The sequence below is a fragment of the Microtus pennsylvanicus genome, chromosome 3 (genome assembly GCF_037038515.1).
Source record: "Microtus pennsylvanicus isolate mMicPen1 chromosome 3, mMicPen1.hap1, whole genome shotgun sequence".
Taxonomy (NCBI): domain Eukaryota; kingdom Metazoa; phylum Chordata; class Mammalia; order Rodentia; family Cricetidae; genus Microtus; species Microtus pennsylvanicus.
In genome coordinates, this window is record NC_134581.1 from 117,742,659 (window position 1) to 117,764,664 (window position 22,006).

The following is a 22,006-nucleotide window of genomic DNA, read 5'->3' on the forward strand; positions in this document are numbered from 1 at the left end:
TCTTATCTTGAAGGAGTGGATAACTTTGGGGCCAAAGTGTCGCAAAAAGGGGGAAATGCTTAGGAAAAAAACCAATCTTAGCACAGTGGAGGGAGAAGAAATACAGAAAGAGTAAAAGCAAAGCCCAGTACATAAGGGCTGAGGGTACACATAGTGACAGCCAGAAGGCCATGAGTGATTTCTAGTGACGTGGGTTGCTGCCAGACAGTTCTGAGGAAGGAATGGTGATCTAAATACCTTTGTGAGCGCATTGATAGCGCAGAGAGGGAGTAGCTCTTAGTTCTCGGGTAGTTCAAGGGCTAAAGTGGGGTCTGAAGAAGGCCTGTGATTGGGGCCTGTGCAGTGATGCAAGCAAGGCCTTCAGTAGCAATTACTGCTTCAGTGATGTTGAGAGAGATTGCTGAAAACACTATGGGGGTGTCTCAAAGACAAAACTGATAAACTGTATTAAATTACTGTGTACTCTTCAAGGCCCACAATATTGAAGCCCAGGGAGAAACTGGGCTTAGGCACTTTGAGCAGCATCTCTGTGGTCTGAAGAAAGTCTCCTCCCTGCCCTCCCTATGTGAAAATGCAGATGTTTCCTTTCTGCCAGCCTTGGCTCTTAGCCTCCTCCCTTTACTCTCTCTCAGGATCCTCTCTTGGGGCATATATTTGGCAGATATGAAAAATTAAGACTTTACATTACCCTCTGCCTGTTTTTCCTTCTACTACTTATGGAAGGTGTGAGAGAGAGGTTTCAGTATAGACTTTTCTGGGATTCCTTATGCATAAATGATGTCATCAGCCACATCACCCTACACTTTTGATTATATATATAATCAAATATATATAATATATAATATAAATCAGGCATATTATTCTGTGTTTAATTTTCCATTAGCTGCTAAATCTTACTCATTCTTTAAAAAAGAATTGTTCCTTGGGTCTAATTTTTGGATGTCATAGTTCCTGTATTTAAAATTTTATCCCTCTCTAACCTGAGTCTATTAAGAAATCCTAGATCTTATTACAACGTAGCCCCAGGAGTGCTGAGATGGTCTGAAGAGCTCATAGTGATTTAAGATTGCTTATCAATTCTGTCTTTGAGTCCATGTGAAGCCTCAGCCTTCTTTTCTCCCATTTTTGTTAAAACTGTTTCTGCACTCTGTCCCTGCTGAGCCCCCAGTAACGTCAGGCCAGTCTGAAGTGACAGCAGGACTTGGCGGACATGGACAGTGCTGCTGCAGCTTGTCGCTTGCGGGAGTCCCTGTCTTCATTTACCAACTCTGAGGAAGGACTGCAAATCTTGAAAGCCTGGATAAAGCTGTATTTCTTTGCTATTCATTTATATATCAGTTGTTTACTGAGTATCAGTAATCAATTACCACGTAATCAATAATTACTGTGTATTTGACACCGCCTTTAGAGCCTGCAGTAGGCTGTTATTTAAGACATCATTCTTAAAGGCAACAAAGCCTGGGGAGTTTTCTATAGTGGCTGTCCCTGCTCTTTATAGGGCTGACTTATGCACAGGGCAAGGACATGGAGTGAAGGCTGGGGACACAGATAGGTGATGTTTTAGTCTTAGGCGGGTGGAACACACAACTGGAGAGTCACAACAAGTAAGACAGAGCTGGTGTGAAATGTCTAAAAGCCTCGGTGTGAGGAGTGCTCACCAGGTTACCTTGGGGAAGAAGGCTGAAGGGAGTCAAATATTACATGTTAGGACTTTTGAATATATTCTGAATAAAAGGGAATCATTAACATCTCAACCAGGGTTGCATTATAATCATATATTAATTTTAAAAACTTGCTTAGGAACAAAAACTTGCACTAATTCCAGATTACTATTCTAATAATCTTCAAGGCTGAGGTGGGGAGTATCTGGGTCAGGGAAGAGGACAATTCAAAGTAGCCTTGAGTTCTTCATTTAAAAATTGTATATATGTTATATAAGCTTTACTGTAAATTTGTAAATCTAATATCATAATGCCCCAAAGTATGTCTTAAGTCAATTATTTTTAGACTAATCATTGCTCTTTCAAATCCTTGGCTGAAATGGCAAATCTCTAGTTCTGCATAACTTCTGTGAGATGCTGTGGTGTGGCTAGGTCAGCTTATTGTGGCTCACAAGAGCTGGTTTTTCATATCTGTATTACTCCACAGTCAGTGAATTGAATCAGCCATATTTAGAATTAACACACATGATTATCATCGCTCTCTCCCCTCAGTTCCCCCCACTCTCCCCCAAGCTCAGCACTGCCCCTCTTCCCTTCTCTCTCTTCGTTGACTTTATATTTTCTAGCAGACCTCTGAAAGCTATGCTCTTGTTTTCTTGCTTTTTTTCCACCAAGAATTTAGTCTCAGAGAAGTAGCCCCTCACGTGATTTCAGCTGTATCAGCAGTTTTATAGGTCCCGCAGAGGCATGCTAAGCAGAATATGAAGACAGTGGTATTCCTTGTTTGCTGTTTAACTGGCAGATTCTAGTAGGATTTGGATTTTCATCATGGATTAAATATCACTGCGAACTGTCCATTTTCCCACTGCTTCATGCTGTTTTCTTTTATTTTGCTTAGTCTCAGGATTTTGCATGTACTATGCAATCCTGTCCTACTGACACATAGCCACAGCCATTTATTTTCATTTTTCATGTTTATAATAGTTTAAAATGAGATGTTGAGGTTTCTGTGCTTCTCTTATCTTTGTTAAACATGAATTGACTTTCAGAAAGTCATTGATATGTTCAATATGGCATGTTTTAGAATGTTTTCATCATGCTTGGTTTTTCCTAACACAGATTTACAAATGTTTCCTGAATTTGACTTAGTAAAGCTTCTTCTTCTGCTGACTCTTTCTGTGACCCTAAACAGGCTTCCTTAGCTATTCAGTATGGGAGTCATGAGCAGTGTCTTCTTAGATCATGGCTATTCACGCCATCGGTAAACCTCGTAATGCTCCGAACAAGTAGAATATCTACTATTGTTAAAATACTAGCGTAGGATGCACATCCTAAACTATAATCAGCCTTTAGAAGTAAAGTCTGTTGTTTTGTTTGCAGTTTCAGAATCTAAAACTGAGGGAGTTCTACTGTGAGGGAAACCCACTCTTCCTGAAGCGGCCAATCAACGCCACACAACCTAAAGACGTCTGGACTCTACGGGTGACTCACACGCGTGAACTGTCACACTAAACCCATGGTTTAAGACGGAAAGCATTCCTGACACTTCAGCGGATATGTAGCACTGGCCCATTAAGAATGTGGATTCTTCATGTCCTTTTTGACTGGATCACAGAACTCAGTGCAATCTGATTTTCAGACTGACTTGACACAGAGAAGTGAACGTTTTTTATTGGAGGAAAAGAAAAGAGGAATTTACTTTTACTTTAGCCTTCTAAGCATCTTTTTGCTGCTAGTGGGCTCTTTTCTGCTTCTGTTTCATTTCTACTTGTGCATGGTTGTGATCCGGAACTCACAGAGTTCAGTTTGGTGAAACTAGTTAATGATATCAAAAGAAGTACTAGGGAAACATGTTGAAAGATGCCTTTACTGCCAGACAAGATAAAACCCACAGGTTCTCTAGAGTTGAATATGATTCTCTATCACAAATTTTGATTTACCAGACTCATTTGACTCTAAGGCTGAACATACAAGAACATAGATAGATTTAGTTATAATGCTTTAAAAATCGTTTTCTTATCATGAAAGCAATATAGATGCATGAATAGAAAGAAGCCAATGATGGTGAAAAGAATACAGAAATCTAATTAGGTGTCACTACTCTCCACTCTAGCCGGGCGGTGGTGGCGCACGCCTTTAATCCCAGCACTCAGGAGGCAGAGGCAGGCGGATCTCTGAGAGTTCGAGGCCAGCCTGGTCTACAAGAGCTAGTTCCAGGACAGGCTCCAAAAGCTACAGAGAAACCCTGTCTCGAAAAGACCAAAAAAAAAAAAAAAACAAAAACAAAAACAAAAAACTACTCTCCACTCTGACTATCTTGTACATTTAGAATATATTTTAAATTTAAGATGAATTAATACTTTATATGCTACTTAGAGATTCGGGTTTTTACTCCAATTATTGTGAATGTCTTTTTAATCAGATTAAAAACATTAAGATATCTTTTTAGGTAATATATGTCATTTTGTTGCATCATAATGTTTTAACTGTTTTCTCATTGTTAGATGTTTAGATCATTAATACTCACCCAATTTTGTCTTTACAAATGAGGCTAAACCGATTGTAGTCACAGAGAATTGCTCTCATGTCCATGGTATCTCAATGAATAAAATTGTAGGGTGTAAGAACTGCTTTCTTTGAAAGTCAGCTCTTTTCAAATTTTCTACTGGAGATTGTTCCATAAGCGGCATTATTTCCTGCTCATGTGTGGGAAACTTAAATTGATCAAACATTTAAAACTGCCGTATCTCATTTAAGCCCCAATAACTTGTTTTTTTTTTCTCCTGCATCAAGCATATCAGAGTAATAATTTTAGCTACTACTTATTTTAAGGTTTCTATGGGCAGGTACTGTGCTTATGAACACAAGCTGTTTGATTACCATCAAGAGGCAGGTGTCTTTATTGCACCTCCTTTTATAGATAGAGAAACGAAGACCCGGAGAGGGTAACTTGTTCATAGTGGCAGAGTTCATGCTGGGCTTGATGCCAACTTCTTCAGTTGGCCTCCAGACCCCACCTTACAGTGTTGCTAACAGCTGGGGTGCAGAAAGGTAAGCTTATTGTCCTGGGCTGGAGCACAAGAGATTCTTGGTTGTGGAGGAGGCTGCAAGAATATTTAATCTGATGTGGTATCATAAGAAGATTAGAACATTTCCTTTTAATTTTTAAACTGTAAGGTCCAAGAGTTTAGAGTTAATTTAATGCTATATTCATAATGAGTATATGCATGTATATGTGTGTATATATATATATATATATATATATAATAGATTACACAGTAGAAATTATTAGTTTTGCTCATATAAATGATTTAGGCAGTTTTGAAAGTACTGCTATGATTTTTTTTCTCAGAATGGTGGCTCAAGCTGACAATATATTTGGACTCAAAGGCATTTCTAGTAGACATTTGGTTACTATTAGCAATTAAATTCCTTTGGGTTTCAGTGGTTCATAGGGCTTTGAAACTGTATCTGCCTTAGTAGAGAATTTCTAAAAGATACATTGATGTTTAGGTCTGAAATCCTAGCTACATGGAAGGCTAAGGGCAGAAGCATCCCAAGTTCAAGGCCTGAGGTACCAAGTGATTTCTAAGCAAGCTTGAATAACTTAGTGAGACTATGTTAGAATTAAAAGTAAAGTGAAGGTTAGGCATGCACTTTAGCTGGCAGTACCAACAAAAGGTTTGAGAACCTTCCTCACCTCAGAAATTCACTAACTAGAACCCAATCCTGATAATTTAGTGCATCAGCAGATGCAGGCTCAATGCTTTGCTATTATAGCTCTATCATATCTGTCACAGTGCTGGAAAAGCTCTCATTTTGCACATGAGATATTTGGGACCAAGTGAATTAAGAATTTGTCCAAATAAGGCCAAGTAGCAAATGCCTTATTGAGCCAGTGTGTGAAACTCTGCAAATAACAGAGCCAGAGCCCTTGCTTTGGATGCTGTGTGTCCTGCCTCCTGTGCTCACGATAGCAGCTCATTCCACGTTATTTCCAATCTACCCTTCCTCCTAAGGATTTGTACTTCTTTTTATAGTTTATAATTTGTGGTTATATAATATTATAGTTCAAATGACTGTATGTAAGAAAATTTATACACATGAATATGCTTTCAATTTATAGTGGATTAGAAATAGGAATATCACATGACCTATATAAAATATTCTAACAAAATAGCATACAACTGATTGAAAATAAACAACTTACTTATTTGTAAAAGATTTCTTAGATTTAAAATAACACTGGGATGATCTCATATTTAGTTGGTATAGTTTCAGAAAATTCACACAATTTTTCTGTAAGAGGTGTCCTAAAAGATACTGTTAACCAGGTGGTGGTGGCATGTGCTTTTAATCTTACTACTTGAGAGGCAGAGGCAGGTGGATCTCTGAGTTTGAGTCCAGTCTGATCTACAGAACAAATTCCAGGATGTCCAGGGCTACACAGAGAAACTCTGTCTCAGAAGAAAAGAAAACTAAAAAAGAAAAAAAAGATAGTATTGGTTACATCAACAGTTATCTTGCTTTGTGAATATTTACATTCCAAGAAAAAATTTAAGTTTTAATAACGTATATTATTCTTCTAAAGTAATATTTTTGCTTCAAAAAGAATACAAATAATCACTAATATATTAGCTGTCAAGTGATATATTGAAATCAACACTCATGGGTCCAGAAATCATAAATGTTAAAAGTAGTCTGTATGAATTATACGTCTGTATGTTTAGGAAAATTCTTCCATTTCTGCTTGGAAAGTGAACCCTTGTCTGTGTATTTTCAGCATACTAAGACTATCCTCCCAATTTGTTTAATTAGCTAATATATACCTCTAAAATAAGCATTTTGTTTTGAATCACAAACCATGTTCTGTGAAAACAGAGAAAAGGTGACACTAAGTATCTGATGGTTGGAGTCACAATAGTGCTTCCAGACTTCTTCCTTCTGCTGAGCAGGGCCATGCCCCGCTCAGAAGGCTGTCTGGTGAAGGATGAGTGTCGCAAGGAGCATGCGCTGAGCAGGGCCATTCCCCGCTCAGAAGGCTGTCTGGTGAAGGATGAGTGTCACAAGGAGCATGCGCTGAGCAGGTATATTTCCCCGCTCAGAAGGCTGTCTGGTGAAGGATGAGTGTCACAAGGATCATGCGCTGAGCAGGTATATTTTCCCGCTCAGAAGGCTGTCTGGTGAAGGATGAGTGTCGCAAGGAGCATGCGCTGAGCAGGTATATTTCCCCGCTCAGAAGGCTGTCTGGTGAAGGATGAGTGTCGCAAGGAGCATGCGCTGAGCAGGTATATTTCCCCGCTCAGAAGGCTGTCTGGTGAAGGATGAGTCTCACAAGGAGCATGCGCTGAGCAGGGCCATTCCCCGCTCAGAAGGCTGTCTGGTGAAGGATGAGTGTCACAAGGATCATGCGCTGAGCAGGTATATTTTCCCACTCAGAAGGCTGTCTGGTGAAGGATGAGTCTCACAGTGAACATGCGCTGAGCAGGTATATTTCCCCTCACTCAGAAGGCTGTCTGATGAAGGATGAGTCTCACAGTGAACATGCGCTGAGCAGGTATATTTCCCCTCACTCAGAAGGCTGTCTGGTGAAGGATGAGTCTCACAGTGAACATGCGCTGAGCAGGTATATTTCCCCTCACTCAGAAGGCTGTCTGGTGAAGGATGAGTCTCACAGTGAACATGCGCTGAGCAGGTATATTTCCCCTCACTCAGAAGGCTGTCTGGTGAAGGATGAGTCACACAAGGAGCGTGCGCCCAAGGTGCTTCGCTGTGCAATGATGGTCGTTGACTGAGAAGCATGGGCACAGCAAGGAGCAGGCCCGCACCAATTCATGGGAATTCCTTGAAAATTTTAAAGACTTAAAGTAGCATGAATTAGGGAGAGATTTTTTAAAAATATTTATTTATTATGTATACAATATTCTGTCTGTATGCCTGAGGCCAGAAGAGGGCGCCAGACCTCTTTACAGATGGTTGTCAGCCACCATGTGGTTGCTGGGAATTGAACTCAGGACCTTTGGAAAAGCTCTTAACCACTGAGCCATCTCTCCAGCCCCAGGGAGAGATTTTTATATACATAATCATATGTATTTAAATGACGATCAGAACCTGATATGGACTATTAGAAAACCTTCATTTTGGGCAGGAAAATAAGTCCCATGTCAACTGTCCCCATCCATGATTTAAATTTCAATCAGTGTTTGTGTAGGAGGGACTTCATGCTATATAAACATATGTTGCTTCATAATCATAAGCATTGTTTATGCCATGCTGGCAATACTGGATGTTGGTGCTTTGGGGGAATTAGGCAAATGTTTGTTTTCTTTGCTGGGTCATTGAAGATTAAATTGTATCATCATATTCTGTGTTTTATATTAAGATGATGAAGCTGAAGATACTGGTGAAAGGCAACTTCTTTTCCTTCTTTGCTTTTGTATTATTTATTATTTTGTTGAACAAAGTCTGAATCAACATGACTAAGTTTAATGCAGATTGAAAGTAGGGCTTGGCTCACAGATGCCAATGCTCCTTAAGGGATGCAGAGTTGACTGGGCTGTGAACTTATATCTTAGTGAATATGACTGAATCTTTCTGAGTCCAGTTTGCGTATGTGTGTAGTCCCTGTTTAGCATAATTAAAGGTACAAAACCTGAGCAAAATGACAGCTAATTTTATTAAACAGATCATGTAAATTTATTATGACTTGGAGCCCTATTTGTAAGGGATATAAATATGGTGGAAGGTACCCACTTATCCTACATTTGTGAAAGATAAATTTTTTTTACAATGGCAGCCTCATGCAATGTATATGTGTTTTCGAATCTTAGATTAATAAACAATAAGGAATTAGACATGATTTTTGAATTAAATAGGAATTACTTTAATATATAAATTTTGAATTAATTTGAAGAACAATTTTTTTTTCAATTCAGGAAATAGCAGCAAGATTTGTCCTCAGTCAGTTAGACGAAAAGAATGATTTGATTATGAATGCCATAGAGCGTTATCCAGAGACCGAAGACAAACTCTCCAAGGCAAGGCGGTGTGCACTGTGCAGAAAACCCTTTTTATCCGAATGGCTGGAATGTGTCCAGTTTGTTTCCCCATCAAAGGTAAACAGTGTTTTTTTTTTTGTACGAATATGAGCATAAAAGTACCTATTTTTGTCCTTACTAATGATATTTGTACTAAAGATAGACTTCTTTGATAGTGTTGATGATAAACAAATTCAGATAACTGTCTTATAATAATCATTTCTTATTCCATTTGAATTTAAAGTCTTTATCATGTTACATACATTCCATCCAAATTCCACGAATACTGGGCATGGTCACACATACTTTTTCTTCAGCACATGGGAATCATAGGTTGAAAATCCACATGTTCAAGTTTACGTTTCAATGGAGATTTTAGAAATCTTACCATTCTTAAAGGTCACCACTGTAGAGGCAGTGGGACCAGGGGTAATGAAGGCGATAAGTAAGGTAGACTAAAGCTACAGACCTTAGCTGGCTTCATTCATTGCCTCAGACTGTTTATACCGAGGGTTAAGAAAGGTCCCATGAATAAAGTTCTCATGAGTTCAAGCCATATACATTCACAAGGACAAACTGCACATGGCAAAAACATGTTTTTCCATAGAGGCTTAGAAAGGATGGCTTAGACATTTAATTGATTAAAAGCAGCAAGCAGAATGAGTAATCTGAATTTAACCAACAACCATCTGCTACACCTTGTAGGAGCACGAAAACATGTTCCAAGAACAAGTCTGTTTTGAAGAAACTGAGGTCACAGGACTCTTGTCTTGTTGGGTGTTCTCACAAGCACTCAGAATTGTCCTCGAATGATTCCTTTCTTGGACCATGTCACCTGGGGCCGTTGTCAATGGGCAGTTCACATAGCTCACGAAGCAAGTTTTATACAGGGTTTCGAAGACTTCTTTCACTCCAGATGACCACACAGCAAATGCGTTAGGCACTCGCTGTTGTCTCTCACATGTGTAACTGTTGTGTAGCCGGAAGACCTCTGTAGGCAACATGTAAATGAGTGTGAACCTTATGTTTAAATAACACATAATGTTCTCAGATTGTGAGATGTATTTCTTTTGTTCAACCACTTAAAAATATTAAAGCATCTGTAACTCATATATTATGAGAACAGGATGTGGGACAGGCAGTGCCTGGGGAACCTTAGTTTGCAAGAACATCTGTTCTAGCCCACCCAGAATTCCTTCTTGACACACTCGTTTCTTATCTAGGGTTGGTAAGCAGTGGGCTGTTCCTGGGAAAAAGAGTATCATACTTGACCATGTTAAGCAGAGGGCAGATGCATTCCCTGCTGGTCTACGGATGATCATCTGGTTAAAGCAGCAAAGCAAAACCCAAACCCAATGAACACGCATGTAACTGTAAATCATGGCATATTATGATGTAAAAGGGTGACGCATTAGTGTGTTGGGACTTATGTGACTATTGAGTAATTTAAACAACAGATTTTTTGTTGTTGTTTTTGTGGCTTGGGAAGCTTGGGGCTCCAATGTCAAGTTACTGGCAGGACCAGGCTTTTTCTGAATTGTGGTGTATTCTGTTCCACTCCAGTCCTGTTGCCCTTTTAGTTTTAATTACTGGTTTGGAGCTGGGATTACCCAGAAGATAAACTTTCTGACACACCCTTGAGGAATTTTTTTTAGCCTCTGGCCATGCCTGTGGGGGTCATGTTGACTGGATTAATTGAGATTGGAAGACACTCTAGAAATGGGTGCCCTCATTTCCTTGGCTGGTGTCATAAAATATCGTATACAAAAAAAAAAAGAATCTAGATGAGCACAGGCATTACCATTCTCTGCTGGCTGACTCTGAGTGCTATGTGATGTGACCCCCAGCACACACCGTGATGGACTGTCAAAGTAAACCCATTCTCTCCTAAACTGGTTTTGTTGGGAATTTTATTGTAGCAATCATAAAGATAACCAAGGCAACAGCCATCTTGCTGTATCCTTTCATGTTGCCTTCCTTTCTTATGGATCTATAATCAAATCTCCCCTTTGAGCAGAACCATCAAACCAGGTTAAGGTCCAAAGTAATGACTTCATATTCAGTTGATCACTGACCAAACACTTTTATCCAAAGAGGACCTCTTTTGGAGGTACTGAAGCTTTTCTCATGTGAATCTGGATGAGATGCAGTTCAATCCACAAAGTAACAGGAAAGATCATTGTACTAGGCTTTTATTTTTAATACGCCACCCAGCATCCCAAATCTTGATAGCAACACATCATTTACAATTAAACAAATACCGCACAAACAAATGTAACACATCTTTACACCCATATACAAATACAGCGTACCTACATGTAACACACCTTTACACAGTTAAATATTCCAGAGCATAAACAAATTTAACACATCTTTACATAGTTAAAGTAATATTCCAGAACGTAAACAAATGTAACACATCCTTACACAGTTAAAACAATATTCCAGAGCATAAACAAATGTAACACATCCTTACACAGTTAAAACAATATTCCAGAGCGTAAACAAATGTAACACATCCTTACACAGTTAAAACAATATTCCAGAGTGTAAACAAATGTAACACATCCTCATCCTTACATAGTTAAAACAATAATATCCCACAACAGCTCTTGTTTAGAAATCTGAGGTGTCGGAGGTCCTCCCTGAGAAAAGGGTGTCTGACCAATGGTTAAGGACAAGAAGGAGCTGGTCAGGTGAAGGGTTAAAGAAGAGCGTGCTAAGACTTGGCCAATGGGAATTCCCGTATGATTTGAGGGACGGAAAACAGGTCAGTTTTCAGTACGCATTGCTAGGCAAGGCCGATGCCGTCAGGAATTGGATTGCAATGTATGACACAGTCCTAGTAAATGGGTTTGGTTTCTAGGTAGTGAACGATGAGGCACCATTTGGACTTTTAAGGGAAAGAAATGTCCTGGTTTGTATTTTAAAAGGTCACTTCTGAATGGGGACTGGATTAGAGAGAGTCACAAAAGTAAGGCAACGAGCCAGGTGGCTGTTCTGTCAGAATCAGGTGAGGAACAATGGTGGTGAAAGCTCATGTCAGTGACTGCAGAGAAAACTGACGCATTTGAGATGTGTTTGGAGGAAGAAGAAAGACTTCCAGTTTTCTGACTTAAATCATGACACGGTGCTTTTTGTTTTCTACAATTGGGATGATTGCAGGAGAAACCATTCTGTGGGGGCAGATAGAGTTCTGTTCGGCCAGGGTAACTGTGCTGTTCCTGTAGGGAAGCAGGAACACAAAGCTCCTGAATGCTCTCCTGGCTTGTTAGGAATTCTGAGGAGTCTAGAACCTAGAATTTAGCTTGGTGGCATGTGATTGTGAGTATTTGAGTAACTGGAAAAAAAACAACAAATGCAGTTTGTTGCATTTTTTTTAAATCAGCAACAGCTTTTATCTATGATAACCACAGATGGCAAAGTACTTCTTGTTCAGAAAATATAGTTATTTAAAATATACTTACCTTGAAGAAGTTCCTGATATTTCTCTGTTTATGTTTGGAGGCAGTGTAGTGATATTTCATTTGTATTTTAATAAATAAGCTTGCCTGAAGTTCAGAGAGTAAAACAGCCACATGATCAGCCTTACAGATCAGACCAGGCTGTGGTGGCACACACCTTTAATCCCAGTAACCACATTAGTTTGCCGTAGAAACCAGGCGGTGGTGGTGCAGGCACTTTATCTGAGCACTGGAGAGGAAGATAAGGTGGGAGGAGACAGCTCTCAATCTCACTCTGAGATTCCTGGAGGCAGGATCTCCACTTCAGTCTGAGGTAGAAGTAAGAGTCCATGGCTGGCTGTTTTGCTTTTCTGACCTTCAGGTTGAATCCCAATTTCCATCTTTGGGTTTTTATTATTCATGCTCCAGCACAGCCTTTCACCTGGTCCCTTTAAGTTGGTTTCTTTTAGCCCTGTAACCTGAAGTCAGAGCATGGTTACTGGCAATTGCACAATACTGACATGCCTACGTGTTGATCGAGAAGGCTACCAACGTCAACAGAGCAATGAGTCAGTGCTATAAACCAGCTATACTTGTGGTGTAGAATGTCTTAAAATTTTCTCATGTTGTCAATTAGTCACTGTTCTATTGCTTCAAAGACATACCATGACCCAGGCAACTCTTAAGGAAAAAAACATTTAATCGGGGGCTTGTATAGTGGTTTGAAAGAAAATGGCCCCCAAAGGGAGTGGCACTGTTAGGTGGTGTGGCCTTGTTGGAGGAAGTGTGTCACTGTTGGGGTGGGCTTTGAGGTCTCCAATGCTCAAGCTACTCCCAGTGAGACAGTCTGCTTCCTTTTGCCTTCTGGTCAAGTTGTAGCCAGCAGCATGTCTACCTTAATTCCTCCATGCTGTTGCCATGGTGATACTGGAATGAACATCTGAACTGAACTGACATCTCAATCAAACGTTTTCCGTTATAAGAGTAGCCGTGGTCATGATGTCTCTTCACAGCAACAGAAACCCTAACTAAGGTAGCTTGCTTATAGTTTCAGATGTTTAGTCCATTATCATCATGGTGGGCAGCATGGCAGCATGCAAGAAAGTGCTGGAGCAGTAGCCGAGAGCTGCATCCCGATCCACAGGTAGAGGGGGACAGTGAGCACTGGAGTATGCATGGGCTTTTGAGACCTCAAAGCTCACCCCAGTGACACACTTCCTCCAACAAGACCACACCCATCTCCTCGTATTTCTAATCCTTTCAGATAGTGCCAATCCCTGGTATATGAACCTATGAGGACCCATTCTTGTGCAAACCACCACACATATCTTTGGCCAGTATTGGACAGAAAATATTTGATATTGTTACACATGGTCACTTGTTTCTTCACAGATAACATTTATCATACTACAAAGGTGCGAAGACACATAATTCAGGACGATCTTTTTCCTTGCATAAATTGTCTCTAAGAAATACTACTGCCATCATGAAGTTTTCGAGAAAGTGTTTAAAAGGCCTTTTCAGGAGTAATTTGAAGCAAACTGGATAATATTTTCCTTTATGGTCCATCTGTGAACAAATTCCACTTGTACTAGATACATCCACTTGTGCTTAAGAAAAACAAACAAAAGGAAATGTTTACTCAGAGATGGATTCTCAGTCAATCTGCATTTCTAGTGTGCTCTAATATGCCTGTAAAATATCCATGTTCACACAAGTCTGTGATTGGTAACAACCATTGTAGTTTGTCCAGTTAAGTCAGCATTTGTACGAGAAAGTTTTAGAGTTTTCATGGCATTTAAAAAATTTGCAGTTATTTATTTACTTGATGTTTGCTGTCTCTTTCTACGACCAAACGTAAGCACAACGGATTCAAACTGCTTTCTCTATTGACTATTATGGAGAAAGTGTATAGCGCAGTGCTGTCTACCTATTTTATTTTTACTGAATCAAAGTCTGGGTTTGAATATTGATCCTTCTTATTCTTTTTGATTGGTTATCAATGAATTTACATCCAATGTATCATGAGAGAAATATACCTGAGTTGCTGCCAATGAGGGATATGCTTAAGATTTTGAAAATATCGTAACCCTGGTACTAATTTAGATAGGCAAGAAAAGAACACTGAATGAAATAATTACTAGGAAAAAAAATAGAAGCTCAAAGTAGCCTAACATTTCAGACACCGAGAGGAAAAAAGATATCCTAATTGGGAAAATAAGGATAGAAATGTGTCCTGTTGCTTGAGATGGGAATAAAATCCTGAGCATGTCTGTGACCTATTTGGACGAGTTCACAGCATCGTCTGGAATGGATAACTGCTGTCAAAAGAACTATAAAGAGAAAAACTTGCCAAATTCCTCAGCAAAAGTTGCCAAAAAAGCCTGCTTTCCTTTGGCCACATCCAGAACACCTGGGACAACTTGCCGTGTTCATTTTTCACTTGGACAGATTCCTTTGCAAAATCATCCGATGAACTGCTAGTTTCATTTCAGGTCTTTTTGGAGAAACTGCCAACTAATAAAAAAACCCACAACCAACTCTTTGCTGTCACCTGGAATCCCACAGTTAATGTCTAAAACACCCCAGGACACTGATGAGAAATCCTAAACTTACAAAAGTTAGGTAACTTTGCCAAGTTCTCAAAGCTTGCAACTGGAGACCGGGGGAGGAAACCATGTGTGTCAACCATTGTTCAACCTGACATGATACTAGCTCGTTCAACCTAGCCAGTCCTCGTTTATTCAACTGACTTTAAGACATTCATGTTGAAGTGTCTTTGCTCATCCTTTCTTTATCCACTCAAATTCAATTTTCTCTGTGGTATTCCAGATCTTCCATTAGCAGCCAGGAATGTAGGACCCTGGTCCCGAAGGAAGTCATGTATTCCCAGGAACATCAGGAACTCACAATCTAGATTTGATGACGAGCCTCAAAGATTACTATCAATCATCTTAATTTTCTCTTTAAAGCTCTTTGTTAAGTGGCAATAATAATAGCTCCCATCTCACAGCCCATGGAGGAGGAGGCTTCAGGGGCTATGCAGGTATTGCTTAGCATAGCAAGTATATAGTAATGGAATTCAATAGTAAATGGCTGAGAAAGACAAGACAGGGTGGTTGGTTGCATTCTTGTATTTAGTAAATGTGTAGAGTCCTACGAGAAGATGACATCTCAACTAGAGTTATTGTTTTCAATTTGGGTGCCTAGCATAGTGTTTGGGACATGGGGAATCAATATAATAATAAAGATGATAAACTCACCTTAAGGTGCACTACTTGAAAATGTGCGTTGAAGGAAAAGGAGGCATTAGAATTGCAGCAGTGGGCAACTGCTCGGCCCGTGGTGAAATTGTTCAAAGAGTTAACTCACTGAGTACTGAGAGCTCACAAGGGAAGCTGTGGAAGATGCAGTAGAGAAGTAGCATGAAATACCAGGCTCTTGCATATGAAGTTCGAATAATTTCACAAGCTATTGTATTAGTTTTCTATGACTACTATAAAAGAAAATGAAAGCTCCCCAGCAGTCCTAGGGACTTGGTGAACAGCAGTTTCTTTTTTGAGATTGCTGGATGCTAAAAATCTGAGATCAATGTGTTGGAGGCTTGACACGCGGCCATTGTTTTTAACGTGTAATAGGCTGGGCTGAGGTGGGGCGCAGTTAGAAAGAGGGAGGGAGGAAAGTCAGCGACAGATTAGCTGGGGAAGCACATGTCCCCAGCTCCAAAGCACAGGTGTGCACTGAGCAGCTCTTTCCTGTCTGTTCTACTATGCTCTCATAGTTATGCTTCCCTTGCTGTGACAGAGGCTCAGATGGGAAAAATCAATACACAGGAGAGATGGGGCTTATTTGGCTTACAATTCCAGGTTATAATCCATCACTTGGGAAAGTCAGGGCAGGAATTTCAATTGCTTTGCGCATCACGTCCATAGTTAAGAGCAGAGAGAAACAAATGCATGCGTATTTTATAGCTTACTTGATGACCGCTCACCTAGATTTCCCTTAAACAATCCAGGAACACCTGCCCAGGGTTCGATGTTACCCTGAGTGGATTGGCTCTTCCCATGTCAAGCATTCCCACCCAGAAAATCAGGTATGCCTGTTGGCCAAACATATATAGACAATCCTTAACTCAGATTCTCCTACAAACAGAAGAGCATCACGTGAAAGAGTGGGAAGGCCTGCCTGCCTCTGTCTGCTCCCTCCCCCCCAATCGCTATCACAGAGGAACAGCCCTGTCTCCTGAAAGAAGGATTTCTGTGGACTTGGGAAGTAGAATACAGGACCATGGGTATCCATGACAAATAGACCAGATAATTTTGTAGGATTTTAAGATTTCTATTAAAAAGTTTAGCTGGGCGGTGGTGGCGTACGCCTTTAATCCCAGCACTCAGGAGGCAGAGGCAGGCGGATCTCTGTGAGTTCGAGGACAGCCTGGTCTACAAGAGCTAGTTCCAGGACAGGAACCAAAAAGCTATGGAGAAACCCTGTCTCGAAAAAAATCCAAAAAAGAAAAATAAAGTTTAAAGATGTTTCAAATTCATTTTCACCAGTTGAGTATGCCTAAGGATATCATAAAATATTATAACAGTAATAACAGAGAGGCATGGGAATATAGTATAGCCCAAACATATAATTATTAAAAAGTAAACTGGAGACTGATTCTAGCTGATGGCAGAAAATATTCAAATACTTAAAAAGACATTGTGTTCATACTGAGTGCCTAGGAGAATAAAAGGGTACAGTTCCATATATAATCATATTTTGGTAAAATTATATATAACCAGAGATAAATAAGAAGAGATTATTATAAATAAAAATATCATGAAGAAATGACAATAAACTAGGATTTCTCAGTAACACATCCCAAGGCATATATGGAATGATGCTTTTAGAGCAAAATGGAAAAATAATTCAAAATCTAGAACTATGGTGTTGTTGCTATTGGCTTTTGTTTGTTTGAGACAAGGTCTCACTGTGTAGCTATGGCTGACCTTATACTTGCCACATGGACCAGGCTGTTCTGGAATCCCCTACCATCCTTCTGCCTCACCCACTCAACGTATCCCCACATTAAGCTAATTCTGGAGTTATATAGGTAGATCTCCAGATGAGTTGATAAATAAAAGACATAGGATTGTCAGAAAGTTTTGAAAAAAAAAATTGCAAAAGAAAACTGTTTTGCAATGAAACAACCATTCATTTTAATCCTATTAAAAATTAGGAAGTTGGCTGATGATGTAGCTTTGTGAAGGAGCTCTTGCCTAGTGTGTCATCTGAATAGCTATCACAGCAAAAGAAAGAAGACATATAAAATGTCAAAAAATTAAACTCATGATATTTAGTAAGTGTATAACAGTGAAAAAGTATATGATAGAGGGTTAAGTTAACATCTTTATTATGAACTAATTAATCATTATAAATAATTTTTAGGGTATTTAGCATTAAAGTTGAAAAAGCTAATTGGGATTTGAATGCTCCTGGCTGGTTGGACAATTAGAACAAGTATTATTAGTGCCTTGATGTTTGTTTGCAGAGTGATAATGACATTAACCATGTTGGTGAATGTGGTGGTTTGCATAGGAATGGCCCACATAAGCTCATGTGTTTGAATGCTTGGTCCTTAGGGCACCACTTGGCAGGGATGAGGAGGTGTGGCCTTGTTGGAGGAAGCGAGTCACTTAGGAGACTTTAGGGTTTCAAATGCACAAGTTGTCCCAGTGTCTCTCTTCCTACTACCTGCCAATCTAGATGTAGACTCTCAGTTGCTTTTCCAGCACCTTGTCTGCCTGGATGACACTGTTTCCCACCATAATGATAATGAACTAAACCTCTGAACTGTAAGTGAGCCCCAATTAAATGTTTTCTTTATAAGAGTTGCCGTGGTCATGGTGTCTCTTTCCAGCAATAGAATACCGACTAAGACAGTGAACACTTGCTTGCAATAGCCTCTGGGTTTATGCTGCTTTTCCACCTTAGTGAAATGATAATCTATATAAACTAGTTTGCCTAGAAGCTTTTTTTTGAGACAGGCTGTCCTGGAACTTCGTAGACTAGGATGGCCTTGAACTCACAACAAATCTGTCTACCTCTGCCTGGAGAGTGCTGGAATTAAAAGAATGTGCCACTATCACACAGTTTAAAATTCAGTTCTTTAATTAACTACTCAGGAACTAATCTTGGAGAGTGCTGAGCTTTACAGTAAATACTTCATGAAGACTGGAGAGCCCATTTGTTAAGGCCAGCATCTGGGAGCTGTCATGGCACACCAAATGTTCTGTATCCAACAGAGTTTATGTCCAAAGGAGGGGGACATTGAATGGAAAGATGAGTCTTTATTCTTAAAACTGAAAAAGAAACCCTGACAAACCCAAAATACCAAATTGAAATGGCCTCTATTCAGGTGAACATACAATTACGTCATGCTTGCCATGTGAGACTGTGAGATGACAAACTGAAAATAATGGATGAAAAATGTCCCTTGACCTCAGTACTGAACTTTACTCATCTCATGCTTTTTAAAATGTTGTAATTCATCTGAATTGTTAGCCCTTAGAAATAAAGAAATTTCAACTTAATTGCTCTTACACCATCAATCTTTGAACCAGTAACAAAAATTTAATGCCTTTTTGTTACTATTAATTTGGGCCACATTTGATCAAGTAACCTAAATATTCCTGTAAAGTTTTCCCAAACTCTTGAGTGATCCTGTGCCCACAATATGAGTATGAGGGTTTTCATTTTGTACAGTTTTGTTAGTTGGACTTAACGTTTCCCCAGATTCTTTTAAAGTTGAACAGTTTAGGGCAGGAATGGGTTGGAATATGAACTCTCAGCCCTCTATTGAATGATGTAATGTAATTTATACTATCCTCAGAAGAGATTAGCAGGAGGGGTTCTCAGCATAAATGAGTGAAAACGTTCATCTACTTTACGAAAATAAATGAAACTTTTAAACCTTAATTCCTTTTTATGACAACTTACCAGTAATGAGGCATAATATAAAATTGCATTTAATAACTTTGCTCATTACTTATGGAGCAAAGTCTTACTCTGCTCTAAAAAGTTATTACTATTAAGATACCACTGACATTCCTCTGTGAAGCTGGTCATTTCAACTAGTTAACTGTGGAAACGAATACATCTGTGCAGAGGTTAGTAAATCTAATGTTCATTAGGCACCAAAAAGATCAGAATGTATCCATTTCAAATTCTAAGTGGTCATGAAAGTAATATATATTTTTTGCTCAGGAAAATTAAAAGGATAATGCATATTTTATTTTAGTCACCAAATAGCAAAAGACAATCACAGTGTAAGTGAATCCTCAGAGTGTGCTTTGATCTCTCCCATTCCTGAGAACTCCGAATCCCCTTTCCCTTCTAGAGCTTTCTTTCTCCCTTTTCCTTTTAAACTGGTAGCACAGACTTATAATTATATTTGTATTATTGATTTGTTTCTTGTAACAGGTCTGAAGTTGTGGTCAACTTAGTTTATTCATGCAAAACTTTCCATCACCCCAAACTTTATGCAGGGGAGAATGGTGGAAGGCAGGATCAGAATGTCGTGAAGAGAAGACAAGGCTGACTCTTGTTTTTATGCAGGGGAGAGTGGTGGAAGGCAGGATCAGAATGTCGTGAAGAGAAGACATGGCTGACTCTTGTTTTTATGCAGGGGAGAATGGTGGAAGGCAGGATCAGAATGTCATGAAGAGAAGACATGGCTGACTCTTGTTTTCGTTTCCACTTTCTGTCCCGACAACAGTCCTAAATGTCTTAAAGTATAAGCATAAAGAATGTCCTCAGAGAAAGACTATTTTGAGAGTAAAAATGAATATTGTTAATAGTTGGAAAAATACCAGGAAGACAGACCTGTCCTTGACTATGCTCACCTGCCCTTGGTGTGTGCTCACCTGTCCTTGACTATGCTGACCTGTCCTTGACTATGCTGACCTGTCCTTGATGTGTGCTCACCTGTCCTTGACTGTGCTCACCTGTCCTTGACTATGCTGACCTGTCCTTGACTATGCTCACCTGCCCTTGACTATGCTCACCTGTCCTTGACTGTGCTGACCTGTCCTTGACTGTGCTCACCTGTCCTTGACTATGCTGACCTGTCCTTGGTGTGTGCTCACCTGTCCTTGACTATGCTGACCTGTCCTTGACTATGCTGACCTGTCCTTGACTATGCTGACCTGTCCTTGGTGTGTGCTCACCTGTCCTTGACTATGCTCACCTGTCCTTGACTATGCTGACCTGTCCTTGACTATGCTGACCTGTCCTTGACTGTGCTGACCTGTCCTTGACTGTGCTCACCTGTCCTTGACTGTGCTCACCTGTCCTTGACTGTGCTTACCTGTCCTTGACTGTGCTCACCTGTCCTTGACTATGCTGACCTGTCCTTGACTATGCTCACCTGTCCTTGACTATGCTCACCTGTCCTTGACTGTGCTGACCTGTCCTTGACTGTGCTCACCTGTCCTTGACTATGCTGACCTGTCCTTGGTGTGTGCTCACCTGTCCTTGACTATGCTGACCTGTCCTTGACTATGCTGACCTGTCCTTGACTATGCTGACCTGTCCTTGGTGTGTGCTCACCTGTCGTTGACTATGCTCACCTGTCCTTGACTATGCTGACCTGTCCTTGACTGTGCTGACCTGTCCTTGACTGTGCTCACCTGTCCTTGACTATGCTGACCTGTCCTTGATGTGTGCTCACCTGTCCTTGACTATGCTGACCTGTCCTTGACTATGCTCACCTGTCCTTGACTGTGCTCACCTGTCCTTGACTGTGCTCACCTGTCCTTGACTGTGCTCACCTGTCCTTGACTATGCTGACCTGTCCTTGACTATGCTGACCTGTCCTTGACTGTGCTCACCTGTCCTTGACTGTGCTCACCTGTCCTTGACTGTGCTCACCTGTCCTTGACTGTGCTCACCTGTCCTTGACTGTGCTGACCTGTCCTTGACTATGCTGACCTGTCCTTGACTGTGCTCACCTGTCCTTGACTATGCTGACCTGTCCTTGACTGTGCTCACCTGTCCTTGACTATGCTGACCTGTCCTTGACTGTGCTCACCTGTCCTTGACTATGCTCACCTGTCCTTGACTATGCTGACCTGTCCTTGACTATGCTGACCTGTCCTTGACTATGCTGACCTGTCCTTGACTGTGCTCACCTGTCCTTGACTATGCTGACCTGTCCTTGACTGTGCTCACCTGTCCTTGACTGTGCTGACCTGTCCTTGACTGTGCTCACCTGTCCTTGACTATGCTGACCTGTCCTTGACTGTGCTCACCTTTCCTTGACTATGCTCACCTGTCCTTGACTATGCTGACCTGTCCTTGACTGTGCTGACCTGTCCTTGACTGTGCTCACCTGTCCTTGACTATGCTGACCTGTCCTTGACTGTGCTCACCTGTCCTTGACTATGCTGACCTGTCCTTGACTATGCTGACCTGCCCTTGACTATGCTGACCTGTCCTTGACTGTGCTCACCTGTCCTTGACTATGCTGACCTGTCCTTGACTATGCTCACCTGCCCTTGACTATGCTCACCTGTCCTTGACTGTGCTCACCTGTCCTTGACTATGCTGACCTGTCCTTGACTATGCTGACCTGTCCTTGACTGTGCTCACCTCTCCTTGACTATGCTGACCTGTCCTTGACTATGCTCACCTGTCCTTGACTGTGCTCACCTGTCCTTGACTATGCTGACCTGTCCTTGACTGTGCTCACCTGTCCTTGACTGTGCTCACCTGTCCTTGACTATGCTGACCTGTCCTTGACTATGCTGACTTGTCCTTGACTGTGCTCACCTGTCCTTGACTATGCTGACCTGTCCTTGACTGTGCTCACCTCTCCTTG

The 22,006-nt window shown here is 40.6% G+C and overlaps 1 protein-coding gene across 1 annotated transcript in view; it reads left to right on the forward strand.

Moving 5' to 3' along the window:
• Nucleotides 1–22,006, forward strand: part of Lrrc69 (leucine rich repeat containing 69) — a 72,539-nt gene that overhangs the window by 43,170 nt on the left and 7,363 nt on the right. Inside the window, exons 6-7 of the mRNA XM_075968030.1 lie at nucleotides 3,042–3,143; nucleotides 8,597–8,776. Of these exons, the coding sequence (XP_075824145.1) occupies nucleotides 3,042–3,143; nucleotides 8,597–8,776 (282 nt within the window). The remainder of the gene's footprint in view (nucleotides 1–3,041; nucleotides 3,144–8,596; nucleotides 8,777–22,006) is intronic.